We start from the raw sequence: 26,435 nt of genomic DNA, 5'->3' as shown, positions 1-26,435 counted from the left end.
AATAGCGTCGTATTCGTAACTTGGCTGCAAAAAATAGCAATTCAGGTCAAAGTTTGGTTTTCGAGTTGATTTTGAGTTAATTTCGAGTTGATTTTGAGTTCTGAAGGCCCCTTTGGTGGTGCAAAATTAATTTATCAATTATTTTGCTTATGTCCAGGGCAGTAGTCCAGCGCAGAGGACGGATGCGGATAGCGGAAAGGTTTCCACATAAGTGAGACCAACGTTGTACAACATTCCTGACTTAGCTTTCTGTTTTGAGCTTGGCATAGAGCTGACAGGATGGAGAGCCCGTGGCAAGCCCTCCTTCTCGGCTAATGCTTATATAGGATTTACTATTTCTGCCAAAAATTCCTAAGAAACACTTCTTTCTGGAACCCCAGACTCACAAACTGGTTGAGAGCAGGCTGGGTTTGCCTAGAAGGGGTGAACGACAGATTGTTTAAATTAATAAATTATGCTTTTAAGCAGGCCTGTCAGGAAGGTTAAGGAAAGAAAAAAGCCCGTTTGGTGGAGCCCTGAACTTAGTATTCTTAAAACAAATGTGCTGACTCTGACGAGTGTTGGGGTAAGTACAGGGATCTTCTAAAGATCTACAAAAAAAGAAGCTCATGGCGGAATTTTTGTAGTGGAATCGAAAGCTCCAGCGAGACAGAAAGGCTAAGAAAGGTCCTGTCTAATTGTTTTAAGATCACGAGGGAGAATTCTTAGCTTACACAAATATGCCTTTCTCGCCTTTGTAAATTAGTGGTCGCATTCGTCTCATTTCCTAATGAGATTGCAGTCTTGGGTATACTTTGCATTTTAGACATTATTAACTTAATTAAAACTGCAAGTGTGGTCTGCCTGCCAAAGGTGGGCAGAAGTGGTAACGCCTAATATCGTTTCTTTAAAACCGATGTGCCGATGATATTTCTGTAAGCGGAAAATGTCTGTCCACACTCAGCTCACTTATGAGACAAGCACTACGGGTGATACATCTTTGGGCAATCGAAGTGGGGCTTAGTATCAACGCAGAAAATACAGATCTGGTACCCTTCACCAAAAATAATTGTCGATGGTAAGATATCGCTACGCCTCAATATGGAGGAGAATGCTAGAAGAGGCCTGCTAGCATTATATGCATGCACTTTGGGAGGGCATGAGGAGTGCTGGCTAGGAGAATGTCAATAGAGGTGGATCGAAGAGAAGGACGTAGGGGCGGCAGTCATGTGCGAGGAGCTCGTCCTCAACAAATCCTATAGAATGCCAAACTACTACAGCCTTTTCTAGGCGGAAGTATTGGACATAAGAAGGACGTTGGAGCTACCGAATAAGCAGTTGAATCTCCATATGTATGCACAGTCAGGCTGCGATAAAGGCGCTACTACCTCAGAGCACTTACTATAAAATGTGGCGGAGTGCAGGGCAGCTCGTTATTTGCTACGTATCAATATTGACGACCATCTGTACTGGGTTCCCGGGGTGAATCGGCGTTACGGGCAACGAGGAGGCCGACAGGCTTGCCAAAGAGGGTGCTTTGTCGGAAACCACGCTAATAGAGAAGATTGCCTCCAACCGACTAAACTGGAATTCGACCTGTCCATGATCATGATATGTGCAGAGGGTGTGAAATGGGGTTCATGAAGTTTCTTCTTTCCTTAAGAGGAAGGGCGTTAGGCTACTGGTGGGTGTTCCAACTGGAGTTTGCCTGCTGTCATCGTACGCCTTTAAACTGGCTCTGACCAATGATAAGATCTGTAGAAGACGCAGAACGAGCGAGACTGTGGAGCATATTTTCTTCGAACCACTTGTCCTGAAAAGACTGCGGGTTAGTCTGCTGCGAGCAAGTTTTCTACCTAACTAGACTGCGATGTTCTTCAACATTGCTCCTGGTACACAGTGATTAGCTGTCCAAGGTGGCTTGCCAGCATACCTAACCTAACCTAACAGGGGCTGTAGTTGAAGCAATTCAAGCGCTTAGAGTACAATTCCACAACAAGCTCTTCAGGCGTTTCACACTCTTCAGACTTTCTGCTACACAATTATGCTATTGCTGAATGCCAAAAAGCTTGTTGTGGAGTTGTACTCTTAGAGTTAGGCTTCTTCAATGTGCTGACAGCGATTTCGAAGGACGTTTCGGACTTTCTCAATTATATTCTGGTATAGGAAGCGGCTTGTTTTCATGGTCTTATAGAATTCTGGTTAAAATGATATGATTCCAATGGCGTACTCCTTAAAATGGATTATTGCCCTTTGTCAAAAAGCGGAAACTATCTCCATATGTTCTCCCAGCCAAACTTAGGCGATTGCTGTGAAAGCAGTCCACGGGTAAGCTGCTTTTCTGTTACTTAGGTTTAAAAATGTGGAAATCGAGACCGATCCAAATGGATTCCAAACTAGACAGTTGTGAAGTTTTCTTCCCGCAAGTTGTGAAGTTTGAGCTCTAAAGCCCCCAATTAAGTGCCCAATGCAAATTTTTTAGATAAACTATGTACTTTTTGTATTCATATACATATGTATGTACATATTTTTTGCTCAACATGCTCATGCGCGCTTTTAATTCTCTGTTGTCGATATTAAGCGATAAACACGCACTAATGCAGGGACTAGTTGATTGAAATTCATTGAATGGCGGTAGGGTAAATAGTATTTAAATACATTAACAAACACGCACATCTTTGTATGCAGCTGCACGCATTTAAATACTATATATTGGCATCCGACTATTCGCTGCATTCCTGGTCAGCCACCTTTTTGGTCAAGCATTACAATTTTTTTTTGATGCAATTGCAACCAATATATCTACACACACACACATATGCATGCATGTATGCAGACTTAAGCGAGTATGCAAACATTGGTTAAATAAAGTGGTCAACGGCTTAAATGCCAATAATGCGATCAAAAAAACACAGACTAACAAACATGGCTATATATATATTTATATGAATGCAGATACATATATGTAAATTTGTACTAAAGTTTACAAAACGTTTGTAGCATAATAAAATATAATAGGGAAAAATGCTGACAACATGGCTAGTGCAATCGAAGGTGAGAGCACAACCCTTTCGTCAACCATTCACGCCCCTACTTATTTGTGTATGAATATGTTTTTATTATGCGCATATAAAATTAACCAGAATATTTACCACATTGCATTGGTCTGAATAGTTTTTTAAGGGCATATTTTTTGGTTAATTTCTCAGTCCTCTCCTCACAAAAAAAAATGTATATACAAGTACTATATTATGCTATATATGTATGTATACGAGTATGTATGTACATTAGGGGGGTCCAAAAACAGGGATCGAAAATAGAAGTTATTTTTTCAACTACTAAACTTGGCCAGATTTTTTTTAAGTCCGAAATAAAAATCCTTTCCGAATAATAAATAAACCCCTAATCCAAATTAAACAAATTAGGTACCAAATGAAAAGGGACTTAAATAGCTTTTAAACAGAAACAACGAACGAAGGTTTCAACCTCTATTTATGTTTTTTTTTTTTAATAATTTAATACAAAGAAATGCATGTACCTGACGCAAGGTTTGTTCTATGGTAATTAAATAACTTTTTTTATATAAATATTTTTCAATAGCTGGATTTCCTCGTTTAAATATTTAAGTTTTAAAGCTATTTTAGTCCTCTTTCATTTGATACTAAACTGGTTTAACTTGGTTGAGCGGTTTATTTACTATTAGGAAAGGGCTTTTATTTTGGAATATGGCCAACAAGTTTAATTGTTGAAAAAAAAATATAATAATTGTTATTTTCGGTCTCTGGCAAAGAAAATTGAAGTCGGAATTTTAATGCTCTCACCTCCTAGGATTGTTCTATACTGAAAAAATATACCTATATTTTTTATTTCGAAATCAAAAAATATTTAAGGTCGCTCAAAGCGCTCAAAGTCTTTCATGTATTTTGTATGGGGGAAAAACAGCTTTTCATAGAAATGGTATAGAATTCTTGAAAATCAAATTTTTCGATCTGAAATCTCTGGTTCTTTTCAGGAGACTTCCAATAATAATATCCAATTTTATATTTAACCATTTTTTAATACTAAAGATTTTTTATTGGTCATCGCATTGCATTTCTGGGGTTTTCGGCAGTTTTTGGTGGACCGATAAAATAAAGTTACTATAAAAAAATCGCTTTGAGCGCTTTGAGTGAACTCTAAATATTTTTTGATTTCAAAAAAAAAACGGGGGTAAATTTTTTCGATATAGAACAATCCTAGGGGTGAGAGCGTAAAACTTCCGAGTTTCATTTTTCCCCATGCATTTTGGAACACCCCAATGTACATACATATTCATGTATATTGAATTAAGCAGCGCTTGCATTCGGCGCGGATTTGTGGTAATTTTAAAACGCAACACTGTCCCAGCACCACCACTCACTGCTATTCGGCTGTGCCAATCAAATGGGCAGCACCAGCGCCAGCGCCGCTCGGTGTACAATTCTGAGGTTCAGCTCGTTCGTCGCCTATTTAATTTAATTTGTGCACTACTACCGATCTGTTTGTTTGTTTGTTTGCATGTGTTGTTTTTTTTTTTGTTGAGCAAAGCCAAAATATCCTGCAAATTTTTATTTAGTCTACCATTATTGCTTTTAGTGTTTTATCCATTCAAGTAAAAAGCTGTAATAACATAATCGAATTTGCCACACGCCATTTCACATTTTGCTCTGCCAAACTTTGGCGGTGACGAATTCCCGAGATGCGTAGTAAAAAAAGAGCATTCAATTGTTAGCAGCATCTGTGTGGTAAGTATTTGTTTGTGTGCTTGCGCGCGTTTGTTTGTTTATGTAGGCGCTGTGGCAACCGCAACCGTTTTTGGTCAAACTTAAAGCCGGATTTTTAAAAACCGAAACTAATCGTTTTGTGTGAATTTATGTGGTTTTTTGTTTTTGCTTTTTTTTTGTCCGTTTGCAAAATAGCATTAAGTCATCACAGCGTTTGAGAGGTGAGCGTCGAAAAAAAGCGCTTGCAAGTTTTTTACGGCAGTGACTTTTGAACTACATAGGTGCATGAATATAATTTTATTTTATTTTTCGAAATGATTTTTCAATAATATGCTGACGTAACTGCTACTGAGTCCGGTCGTGCGACTTTTTCCGGTGGAACTATGTCGTATCAGCCAACTTTTTTCCGTACTTTATGAACAATCAACGTGAAATTCTGAAAATATAATTAAACAAGGCTATGCCGAAAGCTTTATACCTTTACTGAACATCAGACAATTTTTCTTCAACCGATTACTGAATTTTAAACTATGTAGTTGTTTGGGAGCTAAACAAAATTATTATATATTCACTGCATACTGTACATACATACATGCATAGTAGAGTTATAAGTACTAGGAGAGCCAGTTACTGTAAAAATTGTACCGTTTTTCTAATTCTTTTAGAGCCCTGGGGATGTTAGCACGTCGATAAAGAAAATCTCATTCTTAGGAACCAAAAAGTGAAAACAAATTTTTATAATTTTTTTTTTCTTAATATTTTAATAGCGTTAATTTTAACGGGGCAAACATTTCTCTATAACCAATATTTTTTATAAAAACCCTTTGGCCGTCAAACAAATGAACTTGGTCTGAAGTATCTGAAATGTAGAATTGCAATCTGTCAAATGAACGAACTCTACAATTGTAGCACACAATTGTCCGTGAGAAAATATGGGTCACACAAAAAGCGGCTAGGATTGGAAATTGTGTACGCTGGAGCGAAAACGGCAAAATAATATCAAAATAGGATGAATGAATGCGAGTAGCATTCACCAAAGCGTTGTTTATGTTATGTTTATGTTGCGCATAAGTAATTCAATACAGGGGCTCTCATATTACGCGTCAAAGTCAAATCATGGAATGGGGAGAATTCAGACCTAGATAAAAAAAAAATTTCAATTAGGATGAAACGGGAACCATAGGGTACTATGTATCTCTATAACTCTCGAAAAATCGACGAAGATTAAAAACTTTATGAAATTAGATAACTCGATACATTTCAGTTAGTCGAAATATTCCGACAATTCGATACGTATTGATAGCTCAATGAATTTCAAAAATACTAAATATCGATAACTCGATAACTCTACAAATTTCGATAGCTATCGATAAATTTAGATAGCTGCGCGTTTCACAAACTGAATAAACTTCGATAACTAAGAAGTTTACATATCTCGATATACATCGATAACTCGATTTTGATAGCTCCATCAATTTCCACATCTATCGACAAATTTCTTTTATAACTCTATAAATGGACAATATAGTGACAACTCGACGAATTTATGCAATTCTAGAAATTTTGTAACCCGGTGAATTTTGAAAATTCCAAAAACTTCCATTTCACAATCCGACAAATTTCGATAGCTACCAAAAAGTTTCAATAAATCAATGTTTATCGATGATTCGATCATTTAAAACTTATATATCATAACTCGATAAATTTTGTTAACTCCATAACTCTGTAAATTTTTAACACTCGATAAAGGTATTGATTATCAAATAATTGTCAAATTAAATAAAATTTCATTAACTTGATAAATTACGATAACTCGATAAACTTTTAGGACTCGATAACTGCCGGTACATTTCGACAACTTATCTAAAACGTCTCGATAAATTTCGATAACTCAATAAACATTGACCAATTTCAATAACTCGATACATTCGGATAACTTGAAAAAATTCATGTTCCGATTTATTTCGATAACTATAAACTTTGGTGATGAGAAACTTAATAACTTTCGGGATGGGTCGCTAATGTTAAGTTCTTTGTTGTATATCGATAATCCTCTGCAATAATAGCACAACTCAAAATTTCAATTTTTCAGTAGAGCTAACTAAAGATTTTGCATTTCAAAATTAAGCAATAATATGTCTTGGAACGTTATTATTGTGGATTATTTGAAGTTATTCTGTAGGGAAGATGTGTAAGCTTTCCAATTCTGAATGCTTTACAAATATTGCGTAAGGCTTCGACTGAAAAAATACAAAATTTATAACTATTTTTGAGTAGTTAAACGAAAGTAAGTCCACTGGTATTACTGAACAACGGCACAATACGAAAAATGTCGTTATTTCCTAGGAAAGCATCACTAACCTTTCGACAGTTTTTTAATTACGCCAATATTCTCGATAAATTTGAGACATATGCCGATGTGCAAATGCAATGGCGAATTGCACGTATTATTCCCTCTCAGAACCATCAACTGTTTACTTCAGAGCAAACAAAAAAAAAAATTTGCCGAACTGAATGATGAATCGTGCTTCAGCACCCTCTCCGACAAAAAAGTTTTGAGTGCAAATAAAAATGTGTCCGGACACGAATGGATGTAAGTTCATTAGGGTACATGGCGTATGAGTAATATTTTCCATATGTATTAAAGTTTGAATTTGTTTTTAATTCACAATGCAAACTTAAAATGAAAATATCATAGGAAAATTACCAGATATACATATATAGAATAACTGTATACAGATCCGTAATCTGGAATCCAAAATTAAATTTACTGTGCGACAATTTTACGGCAATTCCAACAAACCCGGACTTTCCAAACTTTTGTCTGAAAGTATACATATCCAGTAATAAAACATTCGATGGATTTGCATAAGGGGTATTCCATCGTCACGGGTGGGACATTTGTACAGCAAAAATAGTTTTTCTTTTTTAATTTAAGTATAAAGTACTAAGCAATTCTACATTTTGATAAAGCTACACCTAGTTCACTAATATACGAGTTATTACCAAATACGAAAAATATTCCAACTTGATTTTATATTGGAAAATTCTGAGCTGTTTCTTCCGTCACGGGTAGGACAAAGAAAAGACACTGCTTTTTGGAGAACATATATTTTAAGGAAAGTCTGTGAATTTACTTAACATTTCTATCTGCATTAGATGTTTTACTATACAGAAAAGAACCAGCAATCCCAACAAAGCACAAACCATAATAAGAATTATTTGTTTATTATTAAAAAATTCAAAATTCTCCTGTCACGGGTGGGACAACTTTTGTCACGGGTGGGACACGTACGATTTTCTTCATGAAAGGAAGCTTCTAGTGAGATCCATATCAAAGAGATTAGGTATGATAAATGTTAGAGGTCAAATACAAGATCAATTGACCTACTTTTATGACAGTGGAGTCATTGTAAGACGCACGATATACTGCTGACCCCAGGATCTATTTTAGGGGCAATAGTTATACCAAACGAAAGCTAGAAGTCGCCAGATTGATGTATTAAAATGCATGGAAGAAAGGATTATTTGCAAACGCATGAAATTTTATATGCATTTTCCTAATGCACTTCTGCACGGTGCATTTGATTGCAACGAAATTTCGAATGTGCCTTAATGATTTTCAAGTTTGTTTAGAATAGCTATGTATGTCTGACTAATACTAACTACAGGCTAAACATGTATATCGACTACTGTTATCACGTCGATAGAGATGTCTAACCTGCTGTTAGTGTTGACCAGACATTGAGTAACCGGCTTAAGAGTGGCTCGAGTTGAGTTATTTTTGGAAACTGATTTCATGGACAAATCATGCTCAAATTTAGCTATTCCTTAAAACCATAGAACGTCAGAAAAGATCTTGTGTATCGATGTCTAATCCGAAAAGTTATCTGCATTAGAATACTTGTAAGCAGATACATATGTATATCTTTGTCACTTAAAGGCTATTTATTGGATTGAATTTATAAGTTTCGCGAACTTCTAGATTTTCTTGGTTGGAACTTTTCAGGTAATTGTTAATATTGACTTTTAATTGTTGTTAAGCAACCCTCATCATAGAATTCTCTGGCGTCTCTAAGATAGTAATGCTTATCTTGACTGTTCGAGCTGGCCACGCGAAATTTTTTACTACATCGCTTAGCCCACCAACAGTATTATGGTGTTTAGTCAACCTGTACTTCAGAGTTTTGTGGCATTAAACATAGGTTTGAAACGTTAAACTTATTTTTTTATTGTTAGGCATCATTAGAAAAAAATTATAAATGATTGTCACGGGCGGGACACGATAAAACGTTTCAAAATCTCTTAAGTAGGTACTTATAATATAATAAAAGAAATGAAATAGGGCTGCTTAGTATAAACACACTCTAGTTATGAAATTATAGAAAACTCCCTAAAGTAGTAACTAAGCAATACGAAGTTTAAAACTTTTTAGTCACGGGTTGGACATGCTAAACCGTAGTGATTTTATCCTATTATATAATTTAAATGCCTATTTTTCTTCAATGCCATATTGCTTCTTCGGGGCGCAGAAAGATCGAGACATTTATTCCCCCCTTCAAAAAAATAATAACTTTGTGAATACTTGATTTTGCAGAGCCTTCTATATTAAAATATGTTGTCGTATTCAACTACTTTTCTAATGTTGAAGTTTTGAGTGTATTTACAGTGTAATAAAATAATATAACTAAATTTTTTTTCGAAAAAACGTTAATTTCAGGTATTGAGCATTGATTCATCAAGCATTCCATGTTCAATAAGCTACTCTACAATTGGACACAAAGTTTCACTTACTCATGGAATACCCCATAAGTTAGCTCGTATTTTTATTCTATGGCCTTCTAAAGTTTTCATATCCCGGCTAAGTAGTTTTCACAAAAATTTAAAAATGGTTAAAATAAAAATCCTAGCGAAATTGAAGGTTAAGACTTATGCGGTAAAATTGCGTTGGAAATATTTTCGTAGAACATTTTAACCCATTAGCTAACGCCTCAAAGGGTAGGTTTGACCCTTACTTTGAGAAATCTCCAAAAAGTTCGGAAGTTCGTTAAAGGATTGATGTGCTCTAGTAAACTATTCTTAGGAAAATTTTACTAAGGGTATTTTCAGGCAAGAGCTTCACGTCACCAAGGTAAAAGTCTCTATAAAACTACATCAATAAAATCTATGCCCAGAAGAAATAACAGGCAAACTTAATTTAAAAAAATTTAGTTTTTTTTAAGCTTTTGCCTGAGAATACCGTAGTACGGCTAGTAGTAGTAAACGTCCATGCTTAATCCTAATTTCTTTTATTTTCTTCTAATAAAAATATTTACAGCATATCGCATGCTGAGTGCTCGGCAACCAGTTCGAAAACGCCCTATCTCAGAAAATTTTTAATCGACGTCCTATTTCAGAACGCTCTATTTTAGAACTTGATTGAAAACGCCCTATCTCAGCACATTTTCAATGTATTTTCGCTCGAGATAGGACGTTTTTGAACCGAATTCTAAGATAGAGTGCTTTTCCATAAAATTCTGAAATAGGGTCTCCTTCAAGAAGTAAGGCATTCTTAATAAGTTATCTCAGAAAGGGCAGTTTTAACAACGGCGGCGACGATACTTATGTACTTATCTACTGCAGTGTACATATACAGTATCGGTCATATCTATAGCACGCCATTTCAAAGTGATATTGTGTGCCACTTATGTTTATTTATTTATTTTTAAGAATTTTCAATTAAAATACAGTTCTTTCTCTAACAAACCCCTTATAAACCCAAGTGTAACAATTTGTAGATATGACCGATACTGTATGTATAAAATTATTTTATTTACCGTGAAATAACAGAAAAATTACAATTATTTTAAATGCTAACAACTTTTTATAAACACTTAAATGAGTATACAATTTTGTATGTGTACTTACTTTGACAATTTCCAATTGGCGGCATACGGAATCCCGACAATGGATCGGCTGAGAAATGGAACGGTCGTTGTCCGAATGCGAAATGGAATTGTTGCTGTTGTCCTAAAAGCGACAACACTGTTTTGTTGTAAGTTTTAAAATAACTGTTCTTATCTAAGGTTGGTTGTTCAAATAGCAATGTTAGATTAATTCGTTGTGTGTTTGTTTTTCAATGAATTTGTATGTGTCACCATAGGCTTTGTGCAGCTTGTTATAAAAAGTACTGAAAACGCTGCTGTGAATTTGTTAAGAATTTAATATTTTACTATGCCCCTTGCTAACATTTTCGTATTTTAATTTAGTTGCGCTTAATTTCCTTACAACTTTAAGTACTTAGCGCACTGCCTCTCAGCCTGAAAACTTCTCTTTCCACAGCCATGTTCATTATAAAATTATAAACGTTCGTCTGGTCGAAAAGGACACAGCATTGTTTTAACCGCTGCATCCAACTTTGGGCTAACATTTTACAACTAGCTACAAAACTTTAAACATATGTACATACATATATGCATACCAGGCACATAAGTGATCGTATGTACACAAAGGCGCAGCAACACCAAAACTAATGCCATTCATTTACTCTGCCGTTGCTGGCGAGAGATAAATCATTTGTGGATTCAATTGTTGCAACTTTCATTTCATTCAACATTCACTAGTCAGTGGACTGCAGTCGGTTGCCGGTATTCGTAAAATCCTTTTGTCCTTGACTGTTAGCCGAAAGTGAGGTAGAGCATTGAATGAGTTAGGAAGTTAGTTTGTGTGCCTTGCTAAAACTATGTACTGCCTGTCTTCCCAAAAACAAACCCATTTTAAATACATTTGTTTATACATACATACTACATATGTGTGTTGCAGTTTCAAATGAATAAACTTCCAGCTTTGCTGCTTTGGCAACTCATCTGTCTAAAATTGTCTACGTTTAACATATGCAAAGTAAAATATTTGCATGCTTATAAATATTTAGTAAATGGACAGATTAATGAATGGAACGGCTAGAGGACTTAGGAGCGAGAAGTTGGGTATAGCAAAGGCATTTTGGACTCAAAGTTTCATTAGTAAGGCTTCGCTAGCCGCTGGCAGACAAACGAATAGTTGAAAAAGGCATATTTCACTAGGCAAAAGCAGACGTACATACCTTTCCCTTTTTACGCATATACATAAATAATCGTATACATATGTACATACATATGTATGTATATGTATTAAAGAATGAATGTGTGTCCCCATTACTATTCAGGCATTGCATTTTCTAAAGTTTATTGGTAGGTGTGTGTTTGCATACGTTGGCGTTGGGATTTGCTAATGAATATTCTTAAAGATGAATTGTTTGATTTGACAATAGCGAAAGGAAGAAGGAGCAAAGCTCAGCATAAACAGAAATGGCTATTGCATGAGCAGGACAAAGGCAGGCCGCATTAACTACGAAGCGAGCGCATGCAGCTGCAAGGAAAATGGGCAAGGAGTAGATACTTTAAATAAGGGCAGACGTTTTCTATCTTGCAACTAATAAATTGTTGCTGTCATTACATAGTTGTTAGACTTGTATGTACATAGTTGTGATTACTGCAGTCGCATACCTTTAGAGTTCAAGCATCGAAATTAAATACATACACTTTCTTGGGGAAATGAAGGCGTAAGGGTTACTCGAACATATGAGACTTGCTCTGTAGTTTCTTTGATATGCATTTGGGTTTAGCATGTGACACCATATTTATGCGTGCGTGAAAGTTTATTTTTGTTTCTGTATATTGATTTTATAAGATGAAATATATCAGCATACTTACTGGTCTTTGAACGTGGCTCACGTGGTCCATCCACTGTCACTTTGATCGCTTTATTGTAAGTGGCAATATGTGGCGGATTCGTAGAAACAGTAATTGTGAGTGTGAAGCTCTTCCCTGCAAATAGAAAAGTTTGAATTTTTAAGCTGTTTGAGGTATTGAGAATGGTTTGAGATGTGTTTTATAAAATACGTTGACGATGGAATTCTGTTGAACTGAATAAGATCGGATCGCTAATTTACAAATACAAGATAAGACGCATTCTTGAGAGAAATCTTCCTAACTTAGAGTAAATAAAGAAGAGGAGACTGACAATTAGAGAATGTGGCATGGATTAGTCGCTAAGGCTTTTTTTTGTTTTGTTGCCTCATTCATATCGCGCACAATCCAACCACAGTAAGGGTACCACGACGTTATCAATCTTTCCCTAATGCAAAAGTCTTCGGAGACGTTATGCCGAGCACTGATTCAGAACTTTGCGAAATGCGTGCGTAGGGTGCTGTGCATACCTAAAACTGTGGGGCACTGTAACGAGGACATTTATTTCCAAAGCACAAAATAGGACTTATGTAGCTCCGAAGGATTCCATACCAATCAATCTCTCCTTTTTTGCAGGCTGTAGTGGGACTGATGAAGGCCGTTGTGGCTGAGTAGCTAGAGATGTGTACTATCACTTCGTGTGACCTGGGATTCGAGCAACATCTCAACTTGAAACCTTCTAATAGTATTTCTTCACTGAAAAGGCTTCTCATAAAACCATTTGCCGGTCATTCCGAGGCGGCGTAAAATTGCAGGTCCTCCATTTGTTATAACATCAAGACACACACCACAAACTGGAGGAGCAGCTCGGATAAACACCTAGCAAAAACGTAAACGCCAAAATAGTATTATAATTAACCAAGTTAGGGGATCTTACTCTTAAAGATGGTGCTTTTCGATAAAGTTTAATACTGCGATAGGCCTTGTTTGATTGCCTTACATATACTTAAAATCATGGCTGCAAACCACTCCAAAAATCTATGCGGTTCAAGTGGTTCAATTTCTTAATGCTAAGGTATATAAATATTACAAAAATATCCATCCAAATCCATAATATTAAAACTAAAGGTTTTGTTATTGAGATCAAATTTAAATATCTACATATAGAGTGGTGGAAAAAATAGGGACGCGAAATTTTATCAAGTATTGGTTTCTTTGTTTATTGCTTATTTTTAACCATATAAACCCTATTTTCAAACTTGGTGCAAAAACTATGAATATTCTGCATAGTTTCGTCTAAATTGCAAACCTTTTAATAAGAATTTGTAGAAAAAAATTTAAGTTTTAAGTTGATTTGTGCAAAAACTATGAATATTCTGCACAGTTTCATCTAAATTGCAACTTTTTTAATAAGAATTTTTAGAAAATAATTTTTAAGTTTTAAGTTGATTTTTAGCAATTTTACGTACAAGTATGTACAAGTATACTTATGATCAAAATAATATTAGTGCGGCATCTGATTATTTTTCTTTTGTGGGTTTAATGTTAATTAATTTTTTATAAAAGTATAGCTCGTTATATAACAAGCAACTAATATCAAATTTCAAACTTTGTATGAGAGTTAGAAAAAATCTACAAATTTCAACAAAATTTCATCAAAGACTCAAACTTTTTAATCCAAACTGCAAAAATCTGAGTTTTATAAATTTTTTATTTAACAAGCATTATTAAGCATTTTCTTTTATATAAAAAAAATCAAGCATTCTTTACCCGTATATGAATGAAATTACAACTCACAGAGTTGCCATCAAAAAAAAAATTTAGCATTTTTACTATACGGGATGCATTTTTAGACCAAGTATTACTAAACTTGAAAAATACTTTAGTGGATTTTAATTTTTGAACCGAACCGAACCGAACCATTTTTTGGAGTAGTTTTCGGTTCGGTTTTGGCATTTCAAAATAAAAACGGTTCGGTTCGAAACCCGAAAAAAGCGACGGTTCGGGTCAAAAATCTGCTTAAAACTTCATAGCACAATATATTTCCATCATTTACAGTTGACCATTATCCTTATTATAGAACTAGATCGCTGGCAAACCATACTTGTTGCAGCACTACTTAGATAAATCCGCTAACTGCTTCACTTTGTTTTCCTGAAATTTGTGTGCCATAAGGAAATGAGCCCTAGGTATTGCACAAGAATGAAGTACTGTTACTATCAGCATTCTAGCGTGTTTTCCGAGATGTCGGTGAGCGGTGATAATCGCTACAATCCTAGATACATGTACCTTTGACCTATTTAACCGCGCTGCTTTACAGCCATAGGCAGGCCAAAGCTCATGTGCTATTTTGCTAGTCTGCATCTCTGACAACCTCTTCGTTGCTGGTTTCAGAAAGTGCAAGTAAATTCCTGTTTTATTTGTCAGAGCGACTATCTCAGCATCAACGCTACCGATTCGGCCAAACGAGCTCCCGCCTTGAACAATTCGTTTGCTCTCTCGATGCCTTCTATGTACCTATGGCTGGGAACCCAGACAAGATGCATAGCTATTGACTGAGTCACCGATCGTAGTTTCATGTTGCAGGAGATATGTGTATCTAGTAGTGCTGAGTAAATCACCGACTTTTCTTTCATAGTGATACTAACTATTATTTAGTAACCAACAGGCCTAAAATAGGACTATGACTACCTGAGTCTCAATGCTGGGTACATTACGGCTTCCTTTAGGACAAAAAATTAATACGCTGAATTTTGTTTTAATTTCAATCGTAAACCTAACATTCAGTTTATGTAATTGGTTAAGAGGCGGATGCACGTGGCGTCAATTGATTTCCATGTGGTTCCACCCTAAAGTTGGTACTACCCTCATACTGACAGATTTAGCTGATTACACATTGCATCTGCTAGTTTTTCATTTTGTATTGCCAGAATTAGAGAATTGTGAATTATTGTAAAATTCTGGATACCTCATATGCTTAGGTACAATCACTGAGATTAAGATAGCTAAGCTACTTCAAATAAGAAATGTTCAAACTAAAATTGGATACAGCGTGGTACATTTACAAACAATAAAACAGTGCTAGTGGAACCTTAATATCAATCCGTTTTAGAAGTACATCGTCCTGTTTGCTAGCATATGTACTTCTTAAGTTATGGGGAATATAATTTTGGATGAGGTCGTAGTCAATTACTCCGCCGAGGCATCTAGTATTCGTATAAATCATACCTCCAACGAGATCTCTTCTCTAAAGATGATACTCATATAAAAAAGGTAGTTTTTTTCGAAAAGAAATTTAGAATCCAGTATTAAAGAGAAACATGTTTAGGCGAGCGCTCTAGAACCTCAGAAGTCATTGGCACAGATATCTAACTGGTTAATTGCGTTTAAGGGCATTTTCGTTAGCGAAGGCCTACGCGTGTGTGCATAGATTAACTCATGAATGAAATATCGTTCTAGTACTGGCATGCATTGAGAAAATTTACGCTCTTGCTGAACACAATGATATCCAGTTGCTCTCATCAACTCGCACAAATCCTGAGCTATGCCTTGCATTAGATCCAAAAACGATAACGATAACTATCTAGATATTGTTTTATCTATCCAAAATAAGTTTAAGACTGTTTAGTGATCAGAATTGATAGAAATATTTTTTTTAACAACGTTCACCTTTCGGTAACTAACATACACGAAAAGCTTAGAAATACATTTAACGTTTGGAAGAGTTATAAAACTGGATGTACCACAATTTGCCAAAACTGCCAAATTCTTATGCACACAACTTTTTATTAGGAAAATATATATGTAAGTACATAAGATTTTGTATTATAGCCCTATTTGATTGAAAATTCTCTTTCTACTCTTTCTTCTCTATACCATTTCGAAAGCTAATTAAACAGGCTTGTACATAAATAAGCACAAAGCACACTTTAAGCCTACATACTTAACGTATGCACACACATACATACATATGTAAAATTTTATTTAAAATGCTCCCTGTTAAGTGTCCCCTTTTTGTTTTTTCTTGCTACTATTGCCAACTAAAATGTTCACTCATTAATCATTGGAAGCGGCAAAGCGTGTTGGTTGCTAATGACAATTCACGCCACATAATCGTTTTCATTATTTTTAAGACATATGCACACAACTCAAATTGCAGACAATAAAGACATTTTCTGGAAAATCTTCAATGTTTACACAGGTATCCAGTACGAGTACGCGTTTGCAAGGAGGGCATGAACCAAAGGTAGGTACAATCAGCGAAAGGATAGACATTTGCTGAACAAATGCGCGCTTAAAAATCAAGAAAAGGGACGAAGCGTGAATTGTCTTAGTCCTGTTGCTTTTTAGAAATTAAGAAGGCATATGAGTGTTTGTATGTAAATACATATAAATATGTGTACGTATGCGCATATGTGTAGTTCTTTTTTAAGATGTGTTATATGCATCTGTGTATGTATGTAAATGTAAGTGATTAACGCTTTGTTTGCTAAGTTAAAAGCATTTCAACATTTCATTTTCTTTGGCGTTGGTAACACTTGAAGTTGACAAAAGAATCTTTGGCGCGAGAAGTAAAGCAAAAGTGTGGTAAGTTAATTAAATTTTAGGGCAAAAGAATGCTTAAGTCCCCATGCCTGCAACTTAATATCTACTACATATGTATGTATTTATGTACGTGCACGCAAGTTCTTTTCCATAACAAAAGTTCTTAAAAGCGTTGCTAATAATGAGCTCAAACAATAAAAACAAAATAAATTCCATGTTAAACACATAGCAAACAAATGGGCAAAAATCATAAACAAACAAACGAACACAAAAAAGAATGAAGTAAAAGTGAGAAACTTGTGCAGTCGCAGCAAATCACAAAGCCAACAACTTGAAATCCTCATAAATCTTACTGTTTTCATTGGCATTTTTTCTCACCCTCTCTCCCACCCTTGCTGGTTAGCGGTTTTTTCTGCTAATATTAACAAATACCTTTGCTTGTAATGCTTACGTCTACAAATAGCGCTCTACAATCACCACTTCCTTGGCAAAAGAAAAAAAAACAAAAAATAAGAAAAATCATGAACTAAGTAGAAGCACAAAAACAGCAACACTGACACGAAAGAAATGCCTACACGCAAGTGTGAAAAAACGGAAGCCCATAATCGGGCATGACATGGCATTTGGGAATTCCTGTTGCGCGCCGCGACGCCTTCGACGGAAACCCTCCACTTTTTTCTTTCTTTTATGTTGCTTTCGTACCCAACACCCCCTTAAACTAGCAGCAGCAGCTCGTCAAACCTAAACTTCGACTTACTCGAGTAAGCTGTAATGGAGCTGATTATGATATCCTTGAAGACGCCCCCAGTTGCTGTTTGTGCCCCAATTTAGGACTGCTTTTTATGTACATACAAGTGGGTTGGCGGTTGCGTGTCAACACCATAGCCGCACTGCCGCCAACTCAACAACAGCAGTGGAGCGATTTTATGCCTTTTTGTTTTTTTCCGGTTCTCTGTTTTCTTGTTTTTTTTTTACTGTTTACACTGTGTGGGGTTGATTCTGGCTTCTTATTTTTTTCTTGAAATTTTCTCAGCCAACCTTTTTGCGGGCGTGCTTGTAAATATAAAAGCAGCCATCCTGTTGGTTTTTTTTTGTGATTTTTCTAACGCCTTTGAGGTAAGTTTGTGACACTTTAGGGTTTATTGGTTTGCCACTTAAACCCTTGAAGTTATTTTGGAGCACTTCATATTTGGGCAGTGGCGCTAATGGAGTCGCTATTTAATTATAATAGAGGTATGTCCATTTCCGAATACTTTTTACGAACTGTGAAATAGCCATGTTAGTAAACTGTTCGCTGAAGATGGGATTATGAGAATTTACATGCGAAGACAGGTAAATCTCACAACCAAAACTAAAGTAATAGAGGCGGTTAAAAACAATATACAAATGTCGTAGGTTGAATCAAGTTTCGGCGAAAATTTTTTCGAAAACTAGAGTTTTTTCTCTACATACTTTCCATTTAGCTCAATCATTTCAGTTTACTTTTATTCCAATTTGGAGGGTATGGAATCTACCCTCTCCCTCTAATTCTGAATGTTATGTCACCTTGCCTATTGGATTGCTTGCAGTCAGAGGGCTATCGACTGTATGCCAATTGCGCAGCGTGTGTACCTGTTCACCATAGAGACTAGCGGAGACTTACCACAGCATGGGTATCTGCTGTGGTACGGCTTTGTTTCTCCTTCCCTTTTATTCGTTCGCCGGACGGTTTCAGCTTAGTACGCGATCAACAAAACTGATGCAAATGATGTCTAATGAAGCAGGCCTGGATCCCTGCATAGGTCAAAATTACGACGGCGGTCATTGTGCAAATGGCTAAGTCCAGTTTATAACTTCAGATACCGCATGGATGAATTTTGTTTGCCAAATCGCCACATGATACCAGGCAAGTGGGGTGCACGTTTTCCTTCAACCCTCACCGTATCGGGTTGACTGGTTGGTAGAATCATCATCTTAGCTCAAGCCCAGGACCCAACTAGTGCTTATAGTACCATTTTGATACGGTTTCTCTGGTATCCTAGATTTTTTTCTGCTTTCATGATTCGGTTTCTTCAAACCATTTGGATTTTTCTCGATTAATCAATTTAGGCTAGTAATAGTGCATTTGCAAATCCCCCTAAGATTTTGGATGAAAAAACTCCCAAGTGTGTCGTGCTTTATTCGTGCCAGTGCTGGGTACTCACAAAGATAGTGTAGGATCGTTTCCTTACTTCCCTCAAGACACACAGCTACGGTACCAAGGGTTTTACGAAAGTCCCATTTTCGCTGCATGTTCGTCATATTATTTTCATTGAGCTCAATCACGGCCAAGGACCCGTTATCGTGGCTGTTAACTTGACTATATCTTTCCTCGAATTCTTTAGAAGTTCTTCTGTCTTTTGTTTGCCATAATGCGACCATATGTTCCTCACAGTTTTGCAGGTTTGAATGTTGTTCCAACGTGCATCAGCCATGCGTACGATTTGAAAATTATGAGTGCGAGTGTACAATTTATTGTCTCTATTTCAAATTCATAAAAAGATGCTTTGGCCTTGCCCAACTTACCAGCTCTCTCATTTCAGTGTATGTTCCTGTGGCCGGGAACCCAGATGAGAGTGGTGTCTATTAACTCAGGCACCAAGCTTAATGCACATTTTCAATCTCAGATTGTTTTGGATTTTGTTACCGGTGAGGCAAGTGCCAGAAGTGCCGCTTGGCTGTCTGTATGCTTTTCGTACTCCTCTAATGCTTTACAGGCCCTTTAGATTACCAGTACTTCCGCTTGGAAGATGCTAGCAAAGTTAGGTAATCGAAACGAGAGAGAAACATTCAGCATTTCAGAGAACACCCCCACACCCACATCACAGTCCATTTAGGACCCGTCAGTATAGCTTTCAGTGGTATTCTCCTCGACTATCCTGACCTTACCCAATCCAGTCTAGAAGGAAACTTCACTTAAATGTTTTTCCTGAAATCTGTCGTAGGTGGAGCAACTGTGACCGTGCTGCAGCGCCCTTCTACTGCCTGACGCTTTGACTCACATTGCCGAGGACGCATCAGTTTCGCAGATGCGGAGTTCTATTGGCTGTTGAAGCAGGATCACATTAGACGCATCAAATCGACACGACTGAATTGCTCCTGTAGCATCTGCACAAGCTGCTCTTTGTATACTGGCTAGCTTCTTGACATTGTATTGTTTATATAGTGCTGGCTGCCAAACTAACGCCGCGCAGGTGATACTTTCTTCAAAACTGTTTTCGTAATAATGCAGTTTTCAGCATGCTTCGTTTGTCATCCATATTGTAATTGTTTAGGCGCGAATATTAACACCAAGCGCCTAAATGCATGCTACGCACTGCTGTTTGAGCAAAAATTTCATTTATGAAATTTAGGAAATTTTTGAACATGCACTTCGCAATAGCCATAGCTTTCTTAAGTTATATTTCAATGACACTGACACTTCAAAATATGCTCGGCCTAGTCTGATGCATCCTCCGGACAATGCTTCTGGAGTTTTCTACCCATAATTTTTCGTTCGAATAATTATATTTTTAACCGACTTCCAAAAAAGAAGGAGGTTATCGGTTCGTCGGAATTTTTTTGTATGTATGTTACCGCATAACTTAGTTAGTGTCTTAGAGGTGGTCCCATACTAATCTGGTTTAGATCCGATCATTGGATCATGAAATATACATATATATATATGTATATATATTTTTTTTATATGAGAATTGAAGTTGGTTTTGCTTTTTGCTTAAAAATTACTTGTTTTATATACATATGTACATGCAAGCGTTTTAGTTTTCTCTCCTCTCACTGAGTTGTTCAGTGCCTGACGCTTTTAAAAATATTTTCGAAATAAAGCCTTTTTAGATATCTTATGTTTGACTTGACGTAATTTTCTCACATTTCATTTAAATTGATTTTAAAATCCGAAACAGGTGGCAGCTCGCTTTAATAATATTTTTGAAGAAGGAGTTCTTAAACATCTGTCGTTTGATACCCATATTAAAATATTTCATTTGACTTATTAATCAATTTAATTTAAAATTTTTGAACAGGTGGCAACCCTTTTTAAACATATTGCTGAATAAATCGTTTTTGAACTCATTTCGTTTGGCATGCACATTATTGTGATACTTTATTTATCCCATTAATTAATTAATTTTAACTTTTGAAAAAGTGGCTGCTCTTTTCAAAAAATATTCTATGTTTTAATCCAGGTTGTAACCTATACGTGTGCTTAATTTGTTGGGATGTATATCTGCACAAAAACAAACTACCTCTGCTGATATTTACTTTCATGACAAAGCTACGAAAAAGAGTAAATAATTAATGGTTCGCAAGTAAATTTTTTCATAGGCTTAAGAAACTTTCACCTACATAAGTTACATATGAATATATTCTATACATAAATATTTGTAAATACATATCACTATATTTACTAACAAAACACATACATATATATACTGCCGAACGTTTTTTGTAAGCAAAAAAGCACTTTCGTATGTGCTTGGCCATCAAATTAACCTCAAACAGTATTCACTTTGTGGCATCGCCGATGACAATTTATTGGCAACACACAAAAACACCAAATAAAGTAAATAAATGTCCACACAAAGTAAATATTAATAATAATTGCAGTGGCATTTGGCTACAAGAATAACAACAACAACAACAACAACAACAACATAGAGCACAACAGCTGTTGCAATCAATAGTTAAGTAACAGAAGTAGTAGTAGTAGTAATAGCCAATCATACAGCCAAACACTTGAGTAGCAACTTAAAAGGCTTACTGAGTGAATCAACAACAAACAATGGCTGCAATAAAAGCACTTGCAGCTACTGAAACTATTTGAGTGAAAAATATGACAACAGTTAAATATTTGTCAAAGAATTAGAATCCATTTAATTGTGTGCAAATCTTTCAGTAAAATGGTAATTGGCAAAATCTCAAATAGCCCGAGTGAAGTCAGTGAAGGATAACAGACGGAAGTCGTTGCTTTGAGTCGGATTAGAAACAATTTATTCACACCCCATTACGGCAAATAGAGTGAAGATTTAGAATGGAGCAAGTAGAAGAAATGTCGTGATTTCAAGCAATCAATACAAATAAATCAAATGATTGCGATTGCGGGCGTGAATGGGGGTTGGATATGCAGCTCATGTGAGTTAGGTTACGTATACGCCATGTAAGGCTATAGTACTATACACAATCACTTAATATTTGCTGACGAATGTAGGGTGGAGGAGTAGGCAAAATATGTCATATTAAGGCTTGGGTATGCGGAAGCTTTATTGTTTGCAATGCCACATGAATGTAAACTCGCATGCAAATACATCCCACAGTCTGAACATTGATTGAATGCTCAAAGGGCAAGACTACATATCGCTAGCTAAGAGTGAAAATTTGCTAAGGCCACTTTTATTTTTGAAAGCTGATATTTTGGTAAAGGAAGCAAGCAAAATTAAAAATGCATCGCTTCGAAAAGGATTAGGGTGCTTGATTTTTTTTATTCGATTATATTTAACAAAAGGCAAATTTGATAAGTCCAAAAGAGCCGCTTAAAATCCGAAAAGGCAAAAATAATACGAAATCTATTAATAACGATCGAAACCTTCTGAGTCTTGTGGAGTTTTGCAAAATATTGTGTTCAAAGTTTTGCGAAATACTTGAAGAAAATGGCTATAAGACGTTTTTTTCTCCCATCCTGTAAAGTTTTTAAAAGAGGACTTAGTAACTTTTCACTCTAAGCTACCGATATGTATTGTGTTTACCAAGAAATTTTTTTAATAAAAAAGTTGTGATTTTTACAATATTTACTTCAAGCCAATATAAAAATAGACTACAAAAATATGTGTAAACAATAATTGCTCTTTTATGCCAAGCAAATTGTCCTTTGACATGCCAACTCACTTCGGCTTTTGAGCAAAGACCAAAAATATTTACTTTTTTCTACTAAAATATTATTTTTCCAACTTTGGCTTAGTTAGACCATTATGTGACTTTAGCCCGTTATCATAAAAAATTATGCGTTTCATTTATGGCTTAGTTTATACCATTTTGCGTTTTTATGGCCTTTTAGTTTTTTTTCCATAAAACGTATTTGTTTCGCTTTAGTTAATTTAATGTTGTGTGAATTTGCCATTTTCACGTGATTAGTAGGTGGCAAACGTGGTTAGACCTCATTTGTTTTTGTTTTGTAAGTGACGAGTAAAAAATAGCTGTCTATCAGTTGGTTTTAGAAGCTGTCTGTCAGTTGTATTCTCGAAAAAGCATTAAGTACTCTTTTGATTAGATGCATAACTTCTAAGGAAAAGGTCAATATATATAAAATTTTTCTATTTGATCAGTACACAAAACTGCAAAAACCTAAAAATACAAAATTCGAAAATTAAAATATTCCCCCATGTTCTGCATGAAATTTGGAGTAAAAGGTATATCTGGCATGTTTTTTTGGGAAATATTCCGAACAAAATGTCATTATAATAAAATTATTATTAAATTTTATTAATTTTTATTAAAAATGTAGTTCACACTACAACAAAATCCATAAATCACACAGTTTCTAACTTTGTAACAATTAAAAAAAGAACGTAAAACTTCCCTCAAAACTTCACACTTTTCATTCAGAATTTTTTAATTTTTTTGGTATGCAATTTAATAGCCCACTCAATTCTAATTTAATAAAGAACCGTTAGTTTTTGACAAATTTTATTATTGACGGTGTTGTGCTATATATATATGGAAGAAACTGCGCAACACCCTCGAAAAAAAATCTCCAAAATCAACGTGATTTTGTATCGACTTCAAACTTGCAGTTTATTGTACTAAAACTGAATGCGCTATAAATCTCCACACACAAAAAAATCTGAAAACTCTGAATAAAAATTTAATTTTACAAAGTTAGAAGCCTTTGGATTTATGGTTTTCGTTTTAGTGTGAACTTCAATTTTATTAAAAATGAATAAAATGTAAATAAAACAAAATGTTGTCAAAATATGGAAAAAATTACTGTACGATTTTCATTGACACTCACTGTATGTACTTATAAAATGAATAAAATAAACGAAACCTCTTTCAGAAAGTATCTGGGAGGTGTTCAAAAATGCCTCTTACAAGAAGCCCGCGTAAACAGAAGATCAGTATCGCTAATTTTTATCGCCAAAAATCTCCAAAAATAGCGGAGCGGAAAGAATCAGATATAACATGTAACTAGATGTTGCGTGTTGTTAGGCGAATTTGCTATTCTTTTAGAAATTTTTGGCAACGAAAATTAGCGATAGCAAATGTTGGAGTCCGGCTGCTGGTGTGGTTCTTATAGGGATGGAATGTTTTGAAAAATAATCGATTCTCGATTCTCAAATCCTTTTAAATCCTTACGATTCTTGGAATTGAATAATCGACTTGCGAATAATCGATTTATTCGATTCTAATCGATTATTTATTTCACTTAAAAAATTTATAAAAACGGCCAGTCATAGCTAAAAATGCTATTACAATGAATCAATTAAAATTATTGTAACAATTAAAATTATTGTAAAAATTTTAATAAATTTGTGGAAAAATTGCATAATTCTAACAACTGACGCATATCTAAAGATAAATGAAAAATAAGAGAATCGAGTTCTCAGAATCGATTCTCGATCGATTCCGAAAATTTAGAATCGATTCTTTAAAATCGATTATTTCGAGAAAATCTTCGATTCTGGAGTGGAATCGGAATCTGTTTTTCCATCACTAGATTCTTATAAATTATTTTTATGGAGTTCAATGTTATATGCTATCCAAAAAGTTGTCTATTTTTAAATTGAAAATCTTCACTGCGACTCAATTCAACTATTGGGACAGACAACATTCACAGATGGCGCAAAACAAGCTACAAGTTCTGAAATTGAGCTGCTAATCAACAATTCGTGGTAGGGAAAAACTCGACTAGCTAGCAATCAAAGGCTACGCACACCCAAAATTCTGTGAATTCGTTTTTTTCCAATGATGGAAAAATTGTTAGCAGCACCTGCAGTCAAACAAACGAGATTTTCTAAAATAGAAATACTGCCGAAAGCAAAGAGCTACTGAAAGATTTTGAAATTCGCAACGTAGCGGCATTCCAACAAACCAAAACTACAAACACAACAAAATATCAGCGAATAGTCAACAGACTACAGAAAAACGTTGCATACAACGCGGCGCTGCCATCGAATGTTTTGCTTTGTGAAAGTGGCAAATTGCAGCTGCCTGCCGTTCGACTACATACTACATACTGCACACTGCACTTGCCATGCCACGCAACTCAATTCGATGATTTGGCTTGGTGCTGAAAAATTTGTTGTGGTCCAACTTTGATAATTGTTGAACTTTTGTATTTCCATACGCGGAAATTTCACATTGAGGCAAGGCAGAGAGAGGGGCAAAGGAAGTGGTCAGGCGCGCATTCCTGCATTTGCCAAAATAAAGCGCGAGCGCCGTAAACTATGCAATACCAAAAATATACCAACGGCCATAGCACAAATAAAAGCTCGTAACACAAATAAACAGCCATTTACTCGAGGGGGCGAACGGCGCGGCGTACGTCACCCACACACGCCCTTCATTTCTTCAAAAGCCTGGTAAATCAGCGCAAACATCACTTTATTTACATGCAGCTGCGGCTCAAATAGAGCGCAGCGCAGCTTAACAAAACAGACGCTCGTGAAGCAACCGTGTCGATTTGGGGGAACGGTGTAATAAACGCCAACGAAAATTCAGCCTAACTTGGCCACCAAATTTACAACCAAAATGGAAAAACTACGTTTCGATGGTATTTCGGATGGTGCGGTGGAAGGTGGTTGAGCGGGTGAGCGACGGTGGTTATTGGTGCTGACGTTAATATGAGCGCAACAAGAGTTAGCACAGCGGTGTCGTATTCGGCGCCAAAATTTATGCGCGCGCGGATACGGATGTGGACACCATGAGCGCGGACAGACAACAGCATTGAGTCGCACTGAGGCTTACACTGTATAGTAGAGCCTCATTGCTTCATATTGACAGGCGCTGAACCTGAGCCTTTATAATTAAATGCGCGTTGTGTGTGAACGAATGGTGAGTGGCAGCAGCAGCAACCTGGCGGTTACAGGGCTCCAATGACTCTGCTCGCATGGCAGGCATGCATGGCGCACTCTAAGGGCAGCGCGATGAATGGCATGAAACGCCTTGTCCGGGGTCGTGTTGACGAGTAATGCGGCCTGTATTGAGGCTTTGGTTTTTGCGGTGCAACCGCAAACGGTTGCATGTTGATTCGTTGCCTTTTGTTGTTATTTGCGATTTTTTGTTTCGTTTTCGAATTTTAGCTTTTGTTGGCATTGTTTTTGCTATTTGCTATTGAAAATACAGAAATTCTAGTAGTTTCTCCAATCAAATTGGTAGGATTTTCGTTTTGGCAAAGCTATTCTGCTTTTGTCAATGCTGATTGAGTGCACTGTATGAATTTGTAGATTAGAGG

General features: G+C 36.0%; 1 protein-coding gene across 1 annotated transcript in view; it reads right to left on the bottom strand.

The window, feature by feature from the left end:
- The window catches only part of LOC118734681 (protein lozenge), a 57,212-nt gene that overhangs the window by 12,400 nt on the left and 18,377 nt on the right, over positions 1-26,435 (bottom strand). Inside the window, exons 2-3 of the mRNA XM_036464388.1 lie at positions 12,452-12,565; positions 10,629-10,745 (exon numbers count right to left, since the gene is read on the bottom strand). Of these exons, the coding sequence (XP_036320281.1) occupies positions 10,629-10,745; positions 12,452-12,565 (231 nt within the window). The remainder of the gene's footprint in view (positions 1-10,628; positions 10,746-12,451; positions 12,566-26,435) is intronic.

This window comes from Rhagoletis pomonella, unplaced genomic scaffold, assembly GCF_013731165.1.
Source record: "Rhagoletis pomonella isolate Grant_MI unplaced genomic scaffold, Rhpom_1.0 Rhpom_scaffold_00002, whole genome shotgun sequence".
NCBI lineage: Eukaryota > Metazoa > Arthropoda > Insecta > Diptera > Tephritidae > Rhagoletis > Rhagoletis pomonella.
Note: the sequence above shows the minus strand (reverse complement) of the source record. Positions and strands in the feature narration are given on the sequence as shown.